Source organism: Balaenoptera musculus, chromosome 4 (assembly GCF_009873245.2).
Source record: "Balaenoptera musculus isolate JJ_BM4_2016_0621 chromosome 4, mBalMus1.pri.v3, whole genome shotgun sequence".
NCBI classification, from domain to species: domain Eukaryota; kingdom Metazoa; phylum Chordata; class Mammalia; order Artiodactyla; family Balaenopteridae; genus Balaenoptera; species Balaenoptera musculus.
In genome coordinates this window covers 75,614,028-75,635,364 of record NC_045788.1, presented here as the reverse complement: position 1 = coordinate 75,635,364, position 21,337 = coordinate 75,614,028, and the positions used below count along the sequence as shown (strand labels likewise).

The window sequence follows — 21,337 nt, the reverse complement described above, 5'->3', positions numbered from 1 at the left end:
GCACAAGACTCTTCCACTCTGCTTTCGGGGGAGCTAGAAACTAAGAGTGGTGACATCGGGCTCAGAATCCTCTCTATAAATCCTCTTGATCTTGACCTTCTGAGGTCTCCTGAAGGCCCTGGATGCTATCATCAAAAGGAACACGCTTGGCCCCATACACAGAGAAGACAGAAGTCATCCATCCCTGGGCGGGTGGGAAGGTCTGGCTTCAGGTCAGAAACAGAACAGGCAAGTCAATACAGCAAGTGCCCTGCGAGGGGTGGGGGAGGGTGCGTAGGGCAGTTATTAACCACCACACAGGCAGAACCAGAGCCCAATCCCAGGCTGGCCAGGCACACCAAACAGCTCTGCTCAGCCCATCACCCCGCCCACTGCCATCAGCCGCATAAACAGACTCCGTCCACACTGCCAATTAATGGTTACTGGCATATCTGGAATGCTCTACCAATAATAATAATAATAATAATAAATCAAACCAAACCATCCTTGTTCCCTTCTAACCCCTCATCCAGCCTGTTGACCACACTCCAGTCGAGAGCACCAGAGGTGGCTTCTGCAATAATTTCTCTATCGGCTGAGCAGTACTCAGTGGCTGGAGTCAAATACACCTACCCAGGGGGTTTCGTTCAGCACCAGTTAAATGCAGATCAAGAAGAGACAGAAGTAAGAAGAGAAAAAAAAAGGAGGAGGGGATCAGAAGAGCAGTGGTCTGAGGGCTGGAAGCCACACCCCGCCATATACACACAATGCTTGGGCCAAAACTCACCTCCAAATAAGGTTTTCACAAGTAGCAGAATTTATTAATCCTTCAAAGCAGCACTAAATTAATTTGACTTTAATTAGATCAAAAGCACTTTCAATTGTCTCTTGAACCCAGAAAGGAACACTTTCAACTGTGGCCAAGAGAGAGGGCAAAAAGACTGAGGCAAAAAGACTCAGAAAAGTTTAAAATCAAGAATCAAGTTACACAGCAGAGCAAGTTTAGAGAAACCAGCTGCCCCCTTCCCTACCCAAAGTGCATACATTTTAAATGATCGTGGTCCTTAAGCACCTGATCCGGCAGCAAGGCATCCTGGAGATACCATACCTTCCCTACAGGGAAGAGCTCCCAGCGGGCTCTGCACTGGAAGCCTGGCCGAACCCCCGGAGCCACAGGCACACAGCAAACACAGCAAACCACCGAGGTGCAAATGCCCCAGGCAAAGACAGCTCCCTCTCCCCACCTTAATCCTCTCTCTTCAGAGCATTCAAATCCGGACAAATTCCCTTATCTCTCCTAATCCTGGAACGAGCTGCTCCTTGGCTGTGGGCTGTGCCTGCTGACTTGCTGTGATCCACGGGAGCAGGCAGTGCGGCAGGGTCACACACCAGAGAACAGACACGCCTTACCGTGACCTCTTCCCCGGGCAGCTCTCCCATGAGTCGGGATGCGTGGACGGCCACGCTTTACCACCGTACTGCAGAGACACCTGTCCAAGATCTGTCCGAGAAGGAAGACAGTGAAGGAGAGCCAGAGATGTAGCAGAGCCCAGGGCCAGACTGAAAAGTTAAGGGGCGTTCGTCTGACTGCTCACAGATGTTGCAACTTGCCTTGCCCCGGGCAGCCAACTTCACCCGGTCAGAGGGATGTGTGGTTCCAATCCGCCCAGCTGGGGTGACCTTTGAAACCCCTGGCTGTCAGCTGCAGAGGCTCTGAGTGGAGTCCTGGGAAAACCAGGGATGGAAGCTCACAGGTTTTTACTTGTTCAGAGCTGCAGGTTCCAATCTGAGTGTGGAGCAAAGGGAGGACACTGTCAAGCCGAGAGCTGAGTCCTTGGAGGGGCTGGGCACACCCCCAACTCCACACCCATCTCTAGGCACATGTGGCCTGGGATTACCACCCAGGGCTCATGGGACCCTTGCCTCCTGAGACCCAGCTCCCTCCTCCTTGAGCAGAAGAAGCCCTGTTTATGATCCCTGGAGTGGGAGCAAGCTCAGAGAGCAGATGGATGGGGGACTCCTGTGTTCCTGTCTTAAGGAATCTGGGCTGAGATTTGAACCATGCTCCACAGACTGTGTTCACGTTGAGAACAGGACCTAGCAGCGCGGGTCCTGACCCCTGGAGAGCTTCAGGAGTGGTCCCTGGCGCATACTTCTAAAACATGGTGGCGAGGGGATGCCCAATCCAGTCCTTCTCCTCCAGGGGACAGAAGGTATTTCTGTAGTTCCAAAGGAATCTCTCATCCTATGCAACTCACACCTTGGGACAGACTGCAGATGTCCAAATCAGAAATGATGTGGATTTAAGCTTTTCTACTGGCTCATGTCTGATTCTTGAGTTAACTGGCCTTCTCCTAATACCTAGCTGACCCCTTAGCCACTAGCTCAGCAGTTCTCAAACTTTTTGGTCTCAGGGTCCCTTCATACTCCTAAAATTATTGAAGATCCCAAAGAGCTTTTGTGTGTGAATTGCTGCTATCAATATTTTACTGTATTAAATTAAATTTTTACTGTATTAAAACTAAGAAATAGTAGTTCATTTAAAACATCAATAATAAGCCCATTAGGTTAACATAAATAACACTTTTAAAAGAAAAATACATTTTCTGAAACAAAACCAAAAAAACAGTTTAGTAAGAAGAGTTGTTTGTTTTTGCAAATTTCTTTAATGTCTGGCTTAATAGAAGACAGCTAGATTTTCATATGTGCTTCTGCATCCAGTTGGTTGTGGCATCACAGTGTTCGTACCTGCTGGAAAACTCCGTTTGAGAGAAAAGGAGAGTGAAAAAAGCAATGACATCTTATTATAAAAAGCAAATGACATCTTATTACAAAAATTATTTAGACCTCCTGGGCCTATGAAAGAGTCCCAGGGTCCCCAGGGCCCACTTTGAGAACCATTGCTCTACCCTATCTCCTGCTCTCCCCATCACCATCTGTTCTTCTGTCCTCCATAAAAGCACACAAGTGGAAAGGGAATAGTGGTTTTATAGGAGTAGTGGTGTGCGGCTTTGAGGGGCAGGTGGGAGAGAGGGCGAATCAATACCTAATTTGATTCCATCTTTTTTTCCAAGGGGAATGGTTGAACATATGTGGACCAGGGAGATTTGAAGACAGACACTGATGAAGAGAACACCTTTAAGGCAACTGAGTTCTTGGTCAAGACTGAATATGCACCACAGACTCTGGAAGACCTTGCACATGGTAGATAGTTGAATATTTTATGGATAATAAAGGAAGAAATGAATCCAGAAAAACAATGCTCCTCACCCTGAGGAACAGAGATGACTCCAGATCTAGGTCTCCTAGACAGAGGTCTCTGGGGAGCAACCAGAGACTGGAAAGTCATTGTGAATTGGACAGAACTAAGGACAGTAATTCGGACAAAATCATGGAAGGTGTGTCTATCACACACATCATAGTTGGCCGCCATGCAGTCATGTGGTTATCAGATTAACATCTGTCTCCCCCACTGGAACATAAGCCCCTCCACTAGGTCACGGGTCCTCTGTAGTTCGCTCACTACTGTATCCCTAATGCCTAGAATATGGATGAGCACACAGTAAGTTCTCAACAAATACGTGTGGAATATATGAGTAAATTGAAAGTTGGGCTAAAAAAGCATAAAAAATCACTTCCAAACTATGGTATCACTTACTTTTGTTGTGGAGCAAACATGTGAACATTAGAGAGAGGATGTAGGGAAAGGAGTGGGCGAACAGGTCACAACAATAAACAGTCTACCTCTCTGGGGCCTGTAGGCATTTGGTTCCAGACACATGGGTACCAGTCCTGGCTCTAAACCTGGCATGTAACTTGTGAATCCTTTCCTCTCTTTGCTTCTCCGGCTGCCTGGGTGTGAAGTGAGCACAATCATACCTGGCCCTGGGTACACTCTCTGGGTTTCCTGCTGGAATCCTTGAGAGACTTGGGCCCAGGTTTCCGGGTTCTTAAGGGATATCAGGTAAAGCCAGCCCACTCCTTCCCTCCCCCCGCCCCAACTGAGTTCTTCCCTGAGCCCACAGGCAGTCCTTCCCTCCCCATGGCGTCCTGGGCCTTTCCTCTTGAAAGACACATTAAAGGAAGGTCGGGCGGACTTCCCTGGTGGCGCAGTGGTTAAGAATCCGCCTGCCAATGCAGGGGACACGGGGTCGAGCAGCCTGCGTGCCACAACTACTGAAGCCCGTGCGCCTAGAGCCCATGCTTCGCAACAACAGAAGCCACTGCAATGAGTGGCCCGTGCGCCGCAACGAAGAGTAGCCCCCGCTCGCCGCAACTAGAGAAAGCCTGTGCTGAGCAACAAAGACCCAACGCAGCCAAAAATAAATAAATAAATAAATAAATAAATAAATAAATAATTTTTTTTAAAAAAGGAAGGCTGGGCTTCTACAGGCAGGTGACCTACCCGCTTCAGCCCGGCCACGTCATCAGAGGAGCAGACCACGGGCAGGAGGAGGGTGTCAGCTCAGCAACTCTACCCTGAGTGCCCACATCTTTGGCAGAAAGTTATTTTTAAATTTTCTTAAAAGGGGATCAAACCAAAAAAACACAGCCAAAGGAACACACAGTGTGAACGAGTGAGGCCTGCTCTCCTGGAGCTGCTCTCTTACTGTTGGGATTCTTGCTTAATTTGAGATTTAATGAGACCAGCTGAGAGAAGCTTTCTGCAGTAAAAGTCACATGCAAAAAGAAATCAGAGCCAGAAACCCTGATTATGATTAAATTAGCAACATGCACATTCCTATCACAGTCTTCGCAACATCCTGGAGTTCACTCAGCTCATTAGCAGTGTCATCCCTGCAGAAGTAAGTTTGGGGTCACAGGCGTGTTTATTCAACCATCCCCTTCTCAAATACCTTGCCTCCCCCTCCATCCTGCTAAGCCACGCCGATGTGCCCATGACATGAGCGCTGTGAGGACGCAGGCAGGAGCAGCCCCACCTCGGTCCGTGGGAGCCCAGGAAATCCACTCGGGGAGCAGGAACGGCGCTTGTGGCTTCCATCGACAGGGTGCCCCTCAGCAGGGAACAGACTGCTGTGCAGTCAGATGTGCATTCTCCACTGCGAAACTGTGTGGCCTGAGGCAAGTGACAACCTCTGAAAGTCTTAGTTTACTCATCTGTAAAATGGAGCTACTATTAATACTCTCCTACCTGCAGGGCCGCTATGAGGGTCAGCAATGTGTATAAAAAGCAGCCCGGCCCAGTCTCTGGCACAGAATAAGTGCTCCATCCATGGTGGCTGCTACTGTTAATGTTGTTGGTGTCATTGTTGTTTTAAGATTTCTGTCAGAAGCTCAGAGGATAGAAGCAGCCTTGGCCAACAAGGGGGCCAGCTCAGGAAAACTGGCAGGCAGCACCTGACGGTTAAGTAGCTCAGAGAGTCAGAGGCTCCAGTGCTCACTGAGGCTGCACCCTAGCCACTGTGTGACCTTGAGAAAGCCATTTCCCAGCTCTGGTTCTCTGTCTGACCTGAAGGGCCTCTCTGGACCTTCCTGCCCTAGCTCACCTGTGTCTCTAGGACTGTTGCCAGCTCTCCATAGGATACCTGGGCAGGTAGGAAAGGTTCCAGCAGGGGGAGCCAAGCCCACAGCAGAGACAAGATGCTTTGGGACACCAGGAGAGGAGAAAGAAGAGACTTCTGTTCCAGGCCCGCCACGCAGGGCTTCACAGGCTGACAGGCGCGTCTGGTCCTCGGGGCACACTTGTGAGACACAGGCACAAGCCATGAAGACTGAAGCCTGGGCCGGCGCTAGGAATGGGCATGAATGCAGTCATTCCAGCTTCGCAGCCTCTGGCCTCTCCCAGGTCGAGCTTCTGATTCTGTGAGGTCTGTCCAGAGAGGGGCTGGGGCTGAAAGAGCTGAGGGGAAACCCCAGGAAAAAGAGGAGAAAAAGGAACCAATAATAGCTCCTGTTTAGTGAGCACTTATTAAGTGTCAGGAGTGGACTAAGTACTTAAGGTGATTCCCTTAGCAGAGCGGCAAATATTAACAGCAAAATTAATGGGGCAGGGTGCTGGGGAGAGTCATTTGCTTATAAAGCAAGTGGAATATATTCCTTTTCTTTCTACCACTTCATTCTTCCTCTCCTTCCTCCAATTTCGCCAACATTTAGTAATTTATTTTGAAACCAGAGTCTTGGGCAGCGGGAGCACATGGGAGGGGTGGCAGGTGGGCAGGGGTGGTGGGTGCGCTATTAGGGACGTAGTGTCCGAGGGGTGAGAGTGGAGGGGAGGGAGTAAAGGGAAGGGTCCCCACTCTGTGCCCTGAGTCTGTCCGGCCATTCCCCTCCTGGTCTTTAGTGAAGCCTAGGAAAGCTCTGGAAAAGAAGGCCCAGGAAGGGAGTCCATGATTCTGCTGATCACACCCTCCCTGGAGGGACCCTGAGCAGCTTCTCCAGCTCCAGACAGGCATGTCCCATCCCGTCTTTCTGAGCCACTGGAAGCACATGCTGCCCCTCGGCTTTCTGCCGGGAGCTGGCCCTGTGGCGATGCTCTGAGGGGACCGGCCCAGAGGACCCTGTGCCGGGAGGGCCCTTGGATGCTGAGCACGGCTGCCAGTGAACCGTGAGCGGAGCTCGCCCAGGCCCGGCTACTGAACACGGACCCAGCTTCTCTCCACACAGTTTAGGGGAGTTGCCAGCTCCCCATGGCCTGTTTCTCCTGGGAAGACACTAGCCCTGTGGCTGGACTAATGCCTGGCTGATGCGAGGAGAGAGAATGAGAAAGACCCTTCTGTGGGAGGCCTGCCTTTCCCCGTGACAGGCTCAGGCACCGGCTGGAACAGTGTCTTCCAAGGAGGGGGGGCAGTGGGAAGCACAGTCGACAGGAGGGTCTGCAGAGATGTGGATGCTGATGAGAACTAGGGCTGAGTCTGAAGACTCTCTCCAGCCATAGGCGTCCACAGCTCCTGCTGGACCTCCTGGGGCCCAAGCTGGCTCCACCACGTCCCTGTTTCCCCAAACTTCCCTTACTGAGAGGTGTGGGGATCCTTCTTTGGCAAACCCTGACACAGCATGAGAATATGAGGCAAGCCAGCCTGCTTCACCAACTCCTACAGGCTCTGGGATTTGAAATGCGAACTTGCAATTGTTTTCTACTTACTCCCACAGAGGAAACCTGCCTCTTCCAGCTGAAGCCAAAGGCCTGGCCAACAATGTATGCATTTCTAGTTTCTCTCGCACTCTTGGTTAGCACTGAGACAAGGCAGCAGGTGCACAGAGAAGAGGAATGAGGAGGGAGCCAAGACCGGGTGTCTCCAACATGCCAGAGGAGGGAGGGTGCTAAATCCAGGTGGGTTTTTCCCCTGGAATTTTTAGGTTGGCTGCCCCAACCTGAGAGAAATGATCAATTCCTACTTTAGGGTCAAGCCCAGAGCTGAATCAAGAACACTGTTGGGGTAACCGCCAGTCCTGGGACACTAGGAACAAGAAATTGACAATCTAAGAGTAAGCTGGGTGGTGATGCCAGCCAGCGGACTTGGGCAAGTCATCCCATCACAGGCTGTGTAGTCAGACATGCTGCACTTGAACCTGCTTCTGCCACTTAGTAGCCAGATGACCATGGGTGATTTACTTAATCTCTCTAAACCTCAATTTTCCCAACCGTAAATCTGTTCTGTAGGGCTCCGTGGAGATTAGAGGGAAGGTCAAGTATCTAACACAAAGTAGATACTCAGAACACCCAACACACTGTAACTGCAATGCAATTTCTAAGCATGCCTGGCACATAGCAAGCACTTAGCAAATGATGACTCTCTGGTAACAGTCAACTAGGAGGACCAATCAGAGGTATCACATTTCACTTATATGTTCTCATTCATTGAAATATTGCCTCAGGGACTTCCCTGGTGGTCCAGTGGTAAAGAATCTGCCTTCTAATGCAGGGGACATGGGTTTAATCCCTGGTCAGGGAACTAAGATCCCACATGCCGCAGGACAACTAAGCCTGAACGCCACAACTACTGAGCTCACGTGCCTCAATGAGAGAGCCCATGTGCCACAAACTATAGAGCCCACGTGCTCTGGAGCCCTCACGCCACAACTAGAGAGAGAAAACCCACACACCACAACTAGAGAGAAGCCTATGCCTCAATGAAAGATCCTGCACATCTCAATGAAGACCCCGTGTGCAACTAAGACCCGACGCAGACAAAAAAAAGAAATTAAAAAAAAAAAAGAAATACTGCCTCAAACATAGCCTCATCTATCACAGAGAGTAGATTACTAATTCACACTCTTACATTCACTTCTTTTACTCAGTTACTTGTCATTGGCTAGACAATATGCATTGCTCTCATCCCAAATTCTAGCTTCCTGGTTAGAACAGTGGAATACGGCTGGATCGCAGAATGTGAGGGTTGGTAGGGGACCTAAATCATCTAGCCCAACCCCCTTACTTTACAGATGAGGAAGTGGGTCCAGAGTGGACTTATGTATCCTCAAAGACCGGAGGAGGACAGGGATCTCTGAAGTTTCCAAGGCACGAGAATTCATGAGAATGAATCAGGATCATCTAAGCAAGTGAGCCCTGCAGTAGAGAGCTGAGCTGGGCAGGGGAAGATGGTGGTACATGTCTCAGTGCAAGGAAACTCACCTGGGAAAGGGGTGGGTCAAGGGAAGTTTTGAGAGATATAGTCATTAAATTGATTGAGACTAGGTTGCAGAGGGCCTAGAGGGTAGCATGTTCTTAGATAATGCTACCAAAAGCTTTTGATTTATAATAAACTTCGAGCTACTGACAATTTATGAAATACTTTCCCAATCAAGATCTCATTTCAACTTCACAACATATTGAGATACGTTACAACCCCATTTTATTGATCGGAAATCTGAGGCTCAAAGACCAAGTGACTTGCCTAAAGTCAATAGCTAATAAAGCAGAACTAGAATCCAGTCTTTCTTACTCCAAATCCTGGCTCAATTTGGTAACATGCTCGGGAAGGATTTAGCAAGATATGTTGAATCTTATCATAATAAACACCATGACCAAAAGGAAATTTCCAGTATAACAACTGTGTTGATAGTCCCTCAGATTTTATTGGAATGATACCTGATGGGTACAGATTTGACTAATGTAGTCAATTCCCTGCCCAGAGAAAGCCCCTTTTATTTGTCCCAAACAAATGGATGCCTTCATTTCAATCCCTCTTGCCTGAGGGAGAGACCATGCTTACTGGCTAATCTCTAGCAAGTCTATGTAGGACTCACACCACCATCAGTAGATATGCCTCACCCCACGCACAGAGATGCTCTCTCTTCCCATTCACAGGCCAGACACCTCTGTGTTCTCCCCCAAAACGTGCTGCTCTTCTCCAGACTCCCCTCGGTTCTCCTCCCTCTGTCTGGGCACAACCCCAGACCCTGGCCTTGGGTGCTGCATTAGAATGGCCAGGAGGATGCTTTGGCAGTGTGACAAGCCCTGTGTTTCCACAGGCAGTTCACCCCTTGCCCTTACCTGCCCTCCCATGACATGACGACCTGTCCCCAGTACAGCCTCCAGTTCTGGATGAGAAACAATGGCTTAGTGTTTCCTGGAATTTACCTGGGGTGGTGGAGAGCTGCCAACCCAACCCAACCAGGTTTATCAGCCCAAGGGAAGAAAGTCAGGCTCAGACACAGCCCTGCTCCTCCTTCAGGCTTCTTCAGTCTTCACTCTGAGGGGCTGCATCCTCTTCCCTCCTCTGCTGGTGGCACCCACCTATCACTGTGCAGCCCCACTAGGGTGAGGGGCACAGGGGAGCCTGTCTCTCGAGGTTCCTTTAGGATTCTTGGGTACCAACCTCAGGCCCTTTGTGGAGGAGACTTGCTCACCCTGGGAACCTGAAATTCAGGGCTGGAAGGGACCTTAGAAATGATGCCATTGGGGGGACCTTCAAGATGGTGGAGGAGTAAGACATGGAGATCACCTTCCTTCCCCCAAATACATCAAAAATACATCTACATGTGGAACAACCCCTACAGAACACCTACTGAACGCTGGCAGAAGACCTCAGACTTCCCAAAAGGCAAGAAAATCCCCACGTACCTGGGTGGGGATTTTCTGGCAAAAAATTGTACCTGGCAAAAGAAAAAAGAAAAAACAGAGACAAAAAGTAGGGGCAGGACCTGCACCTCGGGGAGGGAGCTGTGAAGGAGGAAAAGTTTCCACACACTAGGAAGCCCCTTCACTGGCGGAGACTGAGGGCGGTGGAGGGGGGAGCTTCGGAGCCACAGAGGAGAGCGCAGCAACAGGGGTGCGGAGAGATTCCTGCACAGAGGATCAGTACTGACCAGCACTCACCAGCCTGAGAGGCTTGTCTGCTCACCCGCCAGCTGGGACAGGTGGGGGCTGGGAGCTGAGGCTCGGGCTTCAGAGGTCAGATCCCAGGGAGAGGACTGGGGTTGGCTGCGTGAACGCAGCCTGAGGGGGCTAGTGCGCCACAGCTAGCCGGGAGGGAGTCCGGGAAAAAGTCTGGACCTGCCTAAGAGGCAAGAGACCATTGTTTTGGGGTGTGCGAGGAGAGGGGATTCCTTCCCCCTGTGCCCACAGAAGGCAGAGCACCACCTAAGTGAGCTCCAGAGACGGGCACAAGCCACGAATACCAGCTCAGACCCCAAAGACAGGCATAAAACACTAATGCTGCTGCTGCAGCCACCAAGAAGCCTGTGTGCAAGCACAGATCGCTATCCACACACACCCCCTCCCCACCCCACCCCACTGGGAACCTATGCAGCCCTGCACTGTCAGGGTCCTGTGATCCAGGGACAACTTCCCTGGGAGAACACACGGGGCACCTCAGGCTGTTGCAACATCACACTGGCCTCTGCCGCCGCAGGCTCGCCCTGCATTCCAATTATGACTACCGTACCCCCCCACCCCCCCCACCCCCCGGTCTGAGTGAACAAGAGAGCCCTAATCAGCCGTGGCTTTAACCCCCTCCTGCCTGGGCGGGGAACAGGTGCCTGAGGGCGACCTACATGCAAAGGTGGGGCCAAAACCAAAGCTGAAACCCAGGAGCTGTGGGAACAAAGAAGAGAAAGGGAAATCTCTCCATGTAGCCTCAAGGGCATCGGATTAAATCCCCACAATCAACTTGAGGTACCCTACATCTGTGGAATGCCTGAATAGGCAACGAACGAATCGCCCCAAAATTGAGGCGGTGGACTTTGGGAGCAACTGTAGATTTGGGGTTTGCTGTCTGACTGATTTGTTTCTGATTTTTATGTTTATCTTAGTTTAGTTTTTAGTGCTTGTTATCATTGGTGGATTTGTTTATTGGTTGGTTGCTCTCTTCTTTTTTATTATTATTATTTTAATAATTAAAAAAATTTTGTTTTTAATATATTTTCTTTCTTTCTTTCTTTTTTCTCCCTTTTCTTCTGAGCCGAGCGACAGACAGGGTCTTGGTGCTCCAGCCTGGTGTCAGGCCTGAGGCTTCGAAGCGGGAGAGCCCGAATTCAGCAACACTGGACCACCACAGACCTCCCGGCCCCATGTAATATCAATTGGCAAGAGCTCTCCCAGAGATCTGTGTCCTCAATGCTAAGACAAGCTCCACCCAACGGCCAGCAAGCTCCAGTGCTAGACGCCCCATGCCAACAACAAAGACAGGAACAACAACCCACCCATTAGCAGAGAGGCTGCCTAACCATCATACTAAGTTCACAGACAACCCCAAAAGACAACCACCGGATGCGGCCCTGCCCACCAGAAAGACAAGATCCAGCCCCACCCACCAGAAAACAGGCACCAGTCCCCTCCACCAGGAAGCCTACACAAGCCACTGAACCAACCTTAGCCACTAGGGTCAGACACCAAAATCAATGGGAACTAAGAACCTGCAGCCTGTGAAAAGGAGACCCCAAACACAGTAAGTTAAACAAAATGAGAAGACAGAGAAATATGCAGCAGATGAAGGAACAAGGTAAAAAAACCACTAGACCAAATAAATGAAGAGGAAATAGGCAGTCGACCTGAAAAAGAATTCAGAGTAATGGTAGTAAAGATGATCCAAAATCTTGGAAATAGAATGGAGAAAATACAAGAAACGTTTCACAAGGACCTAGAAGAACTAAAGAGCGAACAAACAATGATGAACAACACAATAAATGAAATTAAAAAATTCTCTAGAAGGAATCAATAGGCAGAATAACTGAGGCAGAAAGAACGGATAAATGACCTGGAAGATAAAATAGTGGAAATAACTACTGCAGAGCAGAATAAAAGAAAAAAGAATGAAAAGAATTGAGGACAGTCCCAGAGACCTCTGGGACAACATTAAATGCCCAACATTCAAATTATAGGGGTCCCAGAAGAAGAGAAAAAGAAAGGGTCTGAGAACATATTTGAGAGATTATAGTTGAAAACTTCCCTAACATGGGAAAGGAAATAGTCAATCAAGTACAGGAAGCAAAGACAGCCCCATACAGGATAAATCCAAGGAGAAACATGCCAAGACGCATATTAATCAAACTATTAAAAATTAAATATAAAGAAAAAATATTAAAAGCAGCAAGGGAAAAGCAACAAATAACATACAAGGGAATCCCCAAAAGGTTAACAGCTGATTTTTCAGCAGAAACTCTGCAAGCCAGAGGTGAGTGGCAGGACATATTTAAAGTGATGATAAGGAAAAACCTACAAACAAGATTACTCTACCTGGCAAGGATCTCATTCAGATTAGATGGAGAAATTAAAACCTTTACAGACAAGCAAAAGTTAAGAGAATTGAGCACCACCAAACCAGCTTTACAACAAATGCTAAAGGAACTTCTCTAGGCAGGAAACACAAGAGATGCAAAAGATCTACAATAACAAACCAAAAACAATTAAGCAAATGGTAATGGGAACATACTATCGATAATTACCTTAAAAGTAAATGCATTAAATGCTCCAACCAAAAGACACAGACTGGCTGAATGGAAACAAAAACAAGACCTGTATATATGCTGTCTACAAGAGACCCACTTCAGACCTAGGGACACATACAGACTGAAAGTGAGGGGATGGGAAAAGATATTCCAGGCAAATGGAAATCAAAAGAAAGTTGGAGTAGCAATTCTCATATCAGACAAAATAGACTTTAAAATAAAGACTATTACAAGAGACAAAGAAGGACACTACATAATGATCAAGGGATCGATCCAAGAAGAAGATATAACCATCGTAAATATTTATGCACCCAACATAGGAGCACCTCAATACATAAGGCAAATGTTAACAGCCATAAAATGGGAAATTGACAGTAACGTAATAATAGTAGGGGACTTTAACACCCCACTTTCACCAATGGACAGACCATCCAAAATGAAAATAAGGAAACACAAGCTTTAAATGATACATTAGACCAGATGGACTTAATTGATATTTATAGGACATTCCATCCAAAAACAACAGAATACACTTTCTTCTCAAGTGCTCATGGAACATTCTCCAGGATAGATCATATCTTGGGTCACAAATCAAGCCTCAGTAAACTTAAGAAAATTGAAATCGTATCAAGTATCTTTTCCGAAAACAATGCTATGAGACTAGATACCAATTACAGGAAAAAAGCTGTAAAAAATACAAACACATGGAGGTTAAATGATACAGAACTAAATAACCAAGAGATCACTGAAGAAATCAAACAGGAAGTCAAAAAATACATAGAAACAAATGACAATGAAAACATGACAACCCAAAACCTATGGGATGCAGCAAAAGTAGTTCTAAGAGGGAAGCATATAGCAATACAATCCTACCTAAAGAAACAAGAAAAATCTCAAATAAACAACCTAACTTTACACCTAAAGCAATTAGAGAAAGAAGAACAAAAAAACCCCAAAAGTTAGCAGAAGGAAAGAAATCATAAAGATGAGATCAGAAATAAATGAAAAAGAAATGAAGGAAACAATAGCAAAGATCCATAAAACTAAAAGTTGCTTCTTTGAGAAGATAAAATTGATAAACCATTAGCCAGACTCATCAAGAAAAAAAGGGAGAAGATTCAAATCAACAGAATTAGAAATGAAAAAGGAGAAGTAACAACTGACCCTGCAGAAATACAAAGGATCATGAGAAATTACTACAAGCAACTATATGCCAATAAAATGGGCAACCTGGAAGAAATGGACAAATTCTTAGAAAAGCACAACCTTCCGAGACTGAACCAGGAAGAAATAGAAAATATAAACAGACCAATCACAAGCACAGAAATTGAAACTGTGATTAAAAATCTTCCAACAAACAAAAGCCCAGGACCAGATGGCTTCACAGGCGAATTCTAGCAAACATTTACAGAAGAACTAACACCTATCCTTCTCAAACTCTTGCAAAATATAGCAGAGGGAGGAACACTCCCAAACTCATTCTATGAGGCCACCAACACCATGATACCAAAACCAGACAAAGATGTCACAAAGAAAGGAAACTACAGGCCAATATCACTGATGAATATAACTGCAAAAATCCTCAACAAAATATTAGCAAACAGAATCCAACAGCACATTAAAAGGATCATACACCTTGATCAAGTGGGGTTTTTCCCAGGAATGCAAGGATTCTTCAATATATGCAGATCAATCAATGTGATACACCATATTAACAAACTGAAGGATAAAAACCATACGATGATCTCAATTGATGCAGAAAAAGCTTTCGACAAAATTCAACACCCATTCATGATAAAAACTCTCCAGAAAGTAGGCATAGAGGGAACCTACCTCAACATAATAAAGGCCATATATGATAAATCCACAACCAACATCGTTCTCAATGGTGAAAAACTGAAACCATTTCCTCTAAAATCAGGAAGAAGACAAGGTTGCCCACTCTCACCACTATTATTCAACATAGTTTTGGAAGTTTTAGCCACAGCAATCAGAGAAGAAAAAGAAATAAAAGGAATCCAAATCGGAAAAGAAGAAGTAAAACTGTCACTGTTTGCAGATGACATGATACTATACATAGAGAATCCTAAAGATGCTACCAGAAAACTACTAGAGCTAATCAATGAATTTGGTAAAGTAGCAGGATACAAAATTAATGCACAGAAATCTCTTGCATTCCTATACACTAACGACAAAAAAGTCTGAAAAAGAAATTAAGGAAACGCTCCCATTTACCACTGCAACAAAAAGAATAAAATACCTAGGAATAAACCTAGCTAAGGAGACAAAAGACCTGTATGCAGAAAACTATAAGACACTGATGAAAGAAATTAAAGACGATACAAACAGATGGAGAGATATACCATGTTCTTGGATTGGAAGAATCAACATTGTGAAAATGACTCTACTACCCAAAGCAATCTACAGATTCAATGCAATCCCTATCAAACTACCAATGGCATTTTTCACAGAACTAGAACAAAAAAATTCTCAATTTGTATGGAAACACAAAAAACCCTAAATAGCCAAAGCAATCTTGAGAAAGAAAAATGGAGCTGGAGGAATCAGGCTCCCGGACTCCAGACTATACTACAAAGCTACAGTAATCAAGACAGTATGGTACTAGCACAAAAACAGAAATATAGATCAATGGAACAGGATAGAAAGCCCAGAGATAAACCCACACACATATGGTCACCTCATCTTTGATAAAGGAAGCAAGAATATACAATGGAGAAAAGACAGACTCTTTGGTGTACAACAGAAACTAACGCAGTATTGTGAAGCAATTATACTCCAATAAAGATCTATTTAAAAAAAAAAGAATGAAATTAGGACACTTCCTAACACCATCCACAAAAATAAACTCAATATGGATTAAAGACTTAAATGAAAGGCCAGACACTATAAAACTCTTAGAGGACAACATAGGCAGCACACTCTATGACATAAATCACAGCAAGATCCTCTTTGACCCACCTCCTAGAGAAATGGAAATAAAAACAAAAATAAACAAATGGGACCTAATGAAACTTAAAAGCTTTTGTACAGCAAAGTAAACCATAAACAAGACAAAAAGACAACCCTCAGAATGGGAGAAAATATTTGCAAATGAAGCAACTGACAATGGATTAATCTCCAAAATATACAAGCAGCTCATGCAGCTGAATATCAAAAAACAAACAACCCAATCCAAAAATGGGCAGAAGACCTAAATAGACATTTCTCCAAAGAAGATATACAGATTGCCAACAAACACATGAAAGGATGCTCAACATCACGAATCATTAGAGAAATGCAAATCTAAACTACAATGAGGTATCACCTCACACGGGTCAGAATGGCCATTATCAAAAAATCTACAAACAATAAATGCTGGAGAGGGTGTGGAGAAAAGGGAACCCTCTTGCACTGTTGGTGGGAATGTAAATTGATACAGTCACTATGGAGAACAGTATGGAGGTTCCTTAAAAAACTAAAAGTAGAACTACCATATGACCCAGCAATCCCACTACCAGGCATATACCCTGAGAATACCATAATCCAAAAGGAGACATGTACCACAATGTTCACTGCAGCACTATTTACAATAGCCAGGACATGGAAGCAAACTAAGGGTCTATCGACAGATGAATGGATAAAGAAGATGTGGCACATATATACAATGGAATATTATTCGGCCATTAAAAAGAAATGTAACTGAGTTATTTGTAGGGAGGTGGATGGACTAGAGTCTGTCATACAGAGTGAAGTAAGTCAGAAAGAGAAAAACAAATACTGTATGTTAACACATATATATGGAATCTAAAAAAAAAAAAAATGGTTCTGACGAACCTAGGGGCAGGACAGGAATAAAGACGCAGATGTAGGGAATGGACTTGAGGACACGGGGAGGGGGAAGGGTAAGCTGGGATGAAGTGAGAGAGTAGCATTGACATATATACACTACCAAATGTAAAATAGATAGCTAGTGGGAAGCAGCCGCATAGCACAGGGAGATCAGCTCAGTGCTTCGTGACCACCTAGAGGGGTGGCATAGGGAGGGTAGGAGGGAGACACAAGAGGGAGGGGATATGGGGATATATGTATACGTATAGCTGATTCACTTTGTTATACAGCAGAAACTAACACAACATTATAAAGCAATTATACTCCAGTAAAGATGTTAAAAAAAAAAAAAAAGGCAAAGTCCACAGAAAAAAAAAAAAAAAAAAATGATGCCATCACACCCCCAACCCCGGAGTGGAGCAACTCATTCCTGGAACATCAACTATACTCAAAGATCTGGGGGAAGCATTTCTATATGAGAACCAATGTGTTCACATTGTTGTACCAAATGACAACTATAAGTTGATTTTACAAATTACCCTAAGACTTCAAAGAAATGTGATGCTTTCTGCAAGCTGCTTCAGGCTACACCTCAAGCCTCTACCCTCAGAATACTAGTTCTTTCTCCACTTCCTTGGGGATGGCAGAGTCGGAGAAGCACTACTCCCACCCAAATCCTGTATCACAGAAAGGAAACCTCAGGTCCAGCCAAGTGAAGTGACCGTGAACCACAGTATCTACTATTACTAATAAAAATAATCCATTTACTGAATGCTTACCAGGAGCCAGGTACTCTACTGAGAGTTCTACTTAAGTTAACTTTCATTTTCAAAGCAACTCTATAAGAGGTATGATTTTCAGTTTAAAGATGAAAAGAAGACTCAGAAGTTGAGCAATATATCCCAAATCGCAGAGCTAACAATGACAGCTGCTTCTTATCAGCTGGATTTGAACCCAGGCCTTTGACTCCAAGGTTCAGAGCCTTGGTGAAAATGTCACACTGTTAGTGATGCAAGAGGGAGGAGCTGGGAGTGGGTCGGAGTCCAGGGTGCTTGTGTCTTGTCCTAGATTATTATGCACAGCCCCAGAACACAAGGGGGCCTTAGCTTACCCTCAGCCTATCAGTAAGAAAACTGAGGCTCAGAGAGAAGAGCCCAACTTAAGGCCAGAGCCACCGAATTTTAGAGACAGCATCTGCTAACAGTGGGCTCTGGGGGAGTATCCTAACGTCTCTGGGGTTAGAAGACCTCTAACATCCTTCCTGGATGTACCAGTTATAACCTGACTTGCACATTGTGTCAGCCTTTGTGAGCCTGAGCACCTGCAGGGGCCTCATTCACTTTGGTCTGCAGACAGCAGCTCTGACAAGCTACCCTTAACCTCCCTCCAGGGGGCTGGATGGCGGGGGCATGCTAAGGGAACTCGTTTGACAATTGCCAGTCACTCCTGGTTCTGAACCGATCAACCAGCCTGCTAGTCATTAGCTAAGCCCTGTATGCCAGGAAGCAGAATGTATACATAGTAGCCAAAAGCCACAGCCACAAGCACGCACGCCCTTCTCAGCAAGGAAATTCCAGAAGTTCATTCATTCCTGTGGTTCACATCTATAAGAATCTTCTTCCAGATCCCAACTTCTTAGGTCCCTGGTGTTGTCTAAAAAGCCTACTCCACATCTGGACAAAAGCATGCTGAAAAGATGCGACTCTGTTGTGACTACTTAGAATATTTACATTATCTGTGGTATCCATGTTGATCGCCTGAGCCAATCAAGCCAGGTTTATCAACACCATGCTCCCAGCAGGGCAGGAAGAACCCCGGCTGAAAGGTCAGAACACACAGTCTGTCCGCATACCCATCACTGTGTGTTTACCAGCTCTGTCACGGACCCCATGGGGCTCTGCGTGTTGGGAGGAAGGGAGCAGAACATCAGGGGGTGAAGAGACAGGAGTTAGAGAAAGTCGAGACTCAGGGAGCAGCTTTGGAAGGGTCAGCACTCCTCACCTTGGCCTTGAGGAGGCCTCTGGACATCAGGAGCCATCAGCCTGCTGGGGAAGAGCCCCACCCGAGAGTAGACAAAGGCAGCTCACGGCCGCCTGCTTGCTTCCTCCCCAGCCCAGCCCAGCCCCTCAGCTCCCACCCACACTGTTGCAGCTCCTGAGCATGTTGCACGTTCTAGAGTCTCGCCTCCAGCTGTGACTCTTTAAAGCTGAGCAACTCGAGGTTCACACAAGCCCTACCTGATGTTCTAAGCCTGTCCCGGCTCCCCCCGCAGCTGCTGACTGGGGAGCCCCTCACACCTCTTCTAGACAGGCTCCTCCGGGACCCAGGATGTTGGCTGGGGGTGGGCAGGCCCCCGCCTCTCACCTTCCCTTTCGTGCTCCTTGAATAGGCAGGAGAAGCCACTCAAGCACCAGGTGTGCAGGCCCTCGGCTGTCCTGCTGTGCCCTCACGCTGGGCTGCGGCTCAAGGCCCTTCCGCACCACACCTGCCTGCCTCCCTTCCTGCCTCCCAAAGGATGCCCTCTGCTTCCCTGTCTCGGCAGGCGATTAGGGATGTTGCTGAGAACATCCAGTTCTTACCATCCGCAACAATGGACGATAACAGAGAGTGACGCATTTTCTCCTGTAAGGACTTTTCCCACCAATCATGTCTCCCTCCCTTCCTCCTCAGGCGTCACTGAAGATACTGACAAGGCTAACATGTGTCTCTTCTCCTCTCCCACCCCAAACCTGCTCTGGAGGGGCGCTGTTGAGAAAGAAAATGGTGACCCCTGGGAACCCGGAGGAAAGGGCATGGAGAAAACTGATGGGCAACGGAGAGCACGGTGCATCAGGAGGAACACGGCCAAGTGCGACTGACCCTCCGGAGAGAGGACCGAGCTCACAGGTGTCAGCTCAACTGGCCCCAGAGGGGAGGAGAGGGCCCCTGTCCCTCCAATCTTCTCTTGGAAACAGGGGGCCGGCAGGAAGATCAAGGGCTACCCCATGTGTCAGCTGGGCTCACACCTGGCCAGGGGAGCACAGACCTTGAAGACAGGGGACTTGGAATCCTACTGGGGAGGCCAGATCAACAAAGGAGAACAATATAACCACAGGGGCCAGGAAAGTGGGATTGGAAATAAAACAGCTGGCAGGCCCTGGCCTGTTCACGGGACTTGGTAAACCCTTCATGTTTCCCACTCCTGAACCCCACAGTTCGGCACCCTGCTCGGGACACTCAGCCAACACAAATCAGCAGTTCGTTTCTTAGCATTTGCCTAGAGCGGAGCATGGGCCCAGCATTTATTGGGTGTTAAGTGTTCTCTCTCCCCCGCAGTAATAAGATGGGTACAGGACTCTGAAGGGCAGTACGTTGTTTACCATCACTGCAAAGCTTTGAAATGGCCATCCTAGTTGTTAGAACATTTTCTCCAGGGCAATTTAGGTAAGCTTCCATCCCGTGTACATAGCAGCCAACCAACTAGGCCTCTCCAGGTGTGGTAGATTAGGCCAAAAAAGGACTACTAAATGTGCTTATCCACACCAAATAGACCTATTAAATTAATAAGGCACTTCTAATTATTCTAATGAAATAATTTCTGATTCATGCTTGAAGTAAGAATCAGTTTTACTCTCACTCTGGTTTTTTATGATTACTCAATTCGGGATTTTTCTGAGAGAAGGCAGTCCCCTGGGACTTCCTAGAGTCCAGTCTTTGATGGGGGGAAATTATTTATACTGAAGAACTCTGCTCCCCCTCACACCTGTTAGCTGGGGCTTGGTTCCATCTCCCCAATGGCTTTGTTCCTCTTGGTCTCTAGGCCAAAGTGAGCTTCTGGGAAGCTGCAATTTGGCACAAGTGCGTACTTGCTTGGGTGTCCTCTCTCTCAGCTGATCTTTGCAGGTTCCTGGCAAGTCTCTCTCTTAGTTGAGACAATGCTCCCCCCCACCCTCTTCCCGCACCTCTTAACTAGAAAAATAAAATAATATCCAGGTGCCAGAAGGTAATTTCTTGCTTAAGCCCAGGAAAAGCCAAAGAGAGCTAGCTTATCCCCACATTTGCCACCTGCAATGCTCAGCCAAACAACAGGACAAACCATCTACGAAAGATCGAGCTATCTCTTCACTTCTGCAATCCCTGAAGCATTTCTCTGCCTGTTCGTGTGCACAGTGAGCTGCATCTGTATGGCTTCCCCACTGACCGGAAGCCCCTCTGAGCTGAGACCGTGAGGAGATGCTGCCTAAAGGACGTCCCTTGAGTCCGCTCCCCGAGTCCCGTGATGTCCAGCTGGGCATCTCTGGGCGCTCGGGGTCAGACCAATCCTCCTGTGGGCACAGGGGAGGGGCCTCCTCCACAATTGCACTTTTCTTGCAAGCTGAACCTAAGGCTAGGCTCCCAGGCTGTATCACAGATGGTCAGCTTGGTGCTCTGCTCTGAAAGGGGGTTCCCAGTAAGGCAGCCTTGACAGAGCCAATGGAACACGGGGTAGACACCAAGAAAGAAACAGAGCCCACCCAGGCCGAGTTCTTGTTTGCTTCAAGTTATTTTCTACCATTTCAATGTATTTCTGCACTAGCCATATATAGGTTTCTCTATTAAAAGTCAAGAACTTTTCTAGGCAGAACTGCTCCCAGGTACACAAATAGGAGGACGGCTCAGCTGGCAAATTATCTCTTCTCACTGTAGATACTCTTCTGCTCAA

At 46.9% G+C, this 21,337-nt stretch overlaps 1 protein-coding gene across 3 annotated transcripts in view; it reads right to left on the bottom strand.

Annotated features, from left to right (window-relative positions):
- MYLK (myosin light chain kinase) overlaps positions 1–21,337 on the bottom strand; it is a 219,531-nt gene that overhangs the window by 186,989 nt on the left and 11,205 nt on the right. The window contains exons 1-2 of one of the 3 annotated variants that reach the window (XM_036851336.1): positions 1,575–1,707; positions 1,390–1,480 (exon numbers count right to left, since the gene is read on the bottom strand). The exons of 1 other annotated variant lie outside the window; for it this stretch is intronic. In XM_036851336.1, coding sequence (XP_036707231.1) covers positions 1,390–1,419 — 30 coding nt within the window. In that variant the 5' untranslated portion in view covers positions 1,420–1,480; positions 1,575–1,707. Of the gene's footprint in view, positions 1–1,389; positions 1,496–1,574; positions 1,708–21,337 lie in introns of those variants that run through there. One more of the 3 variants, XM_036851337.1, reaches the window with a different exon arrangement.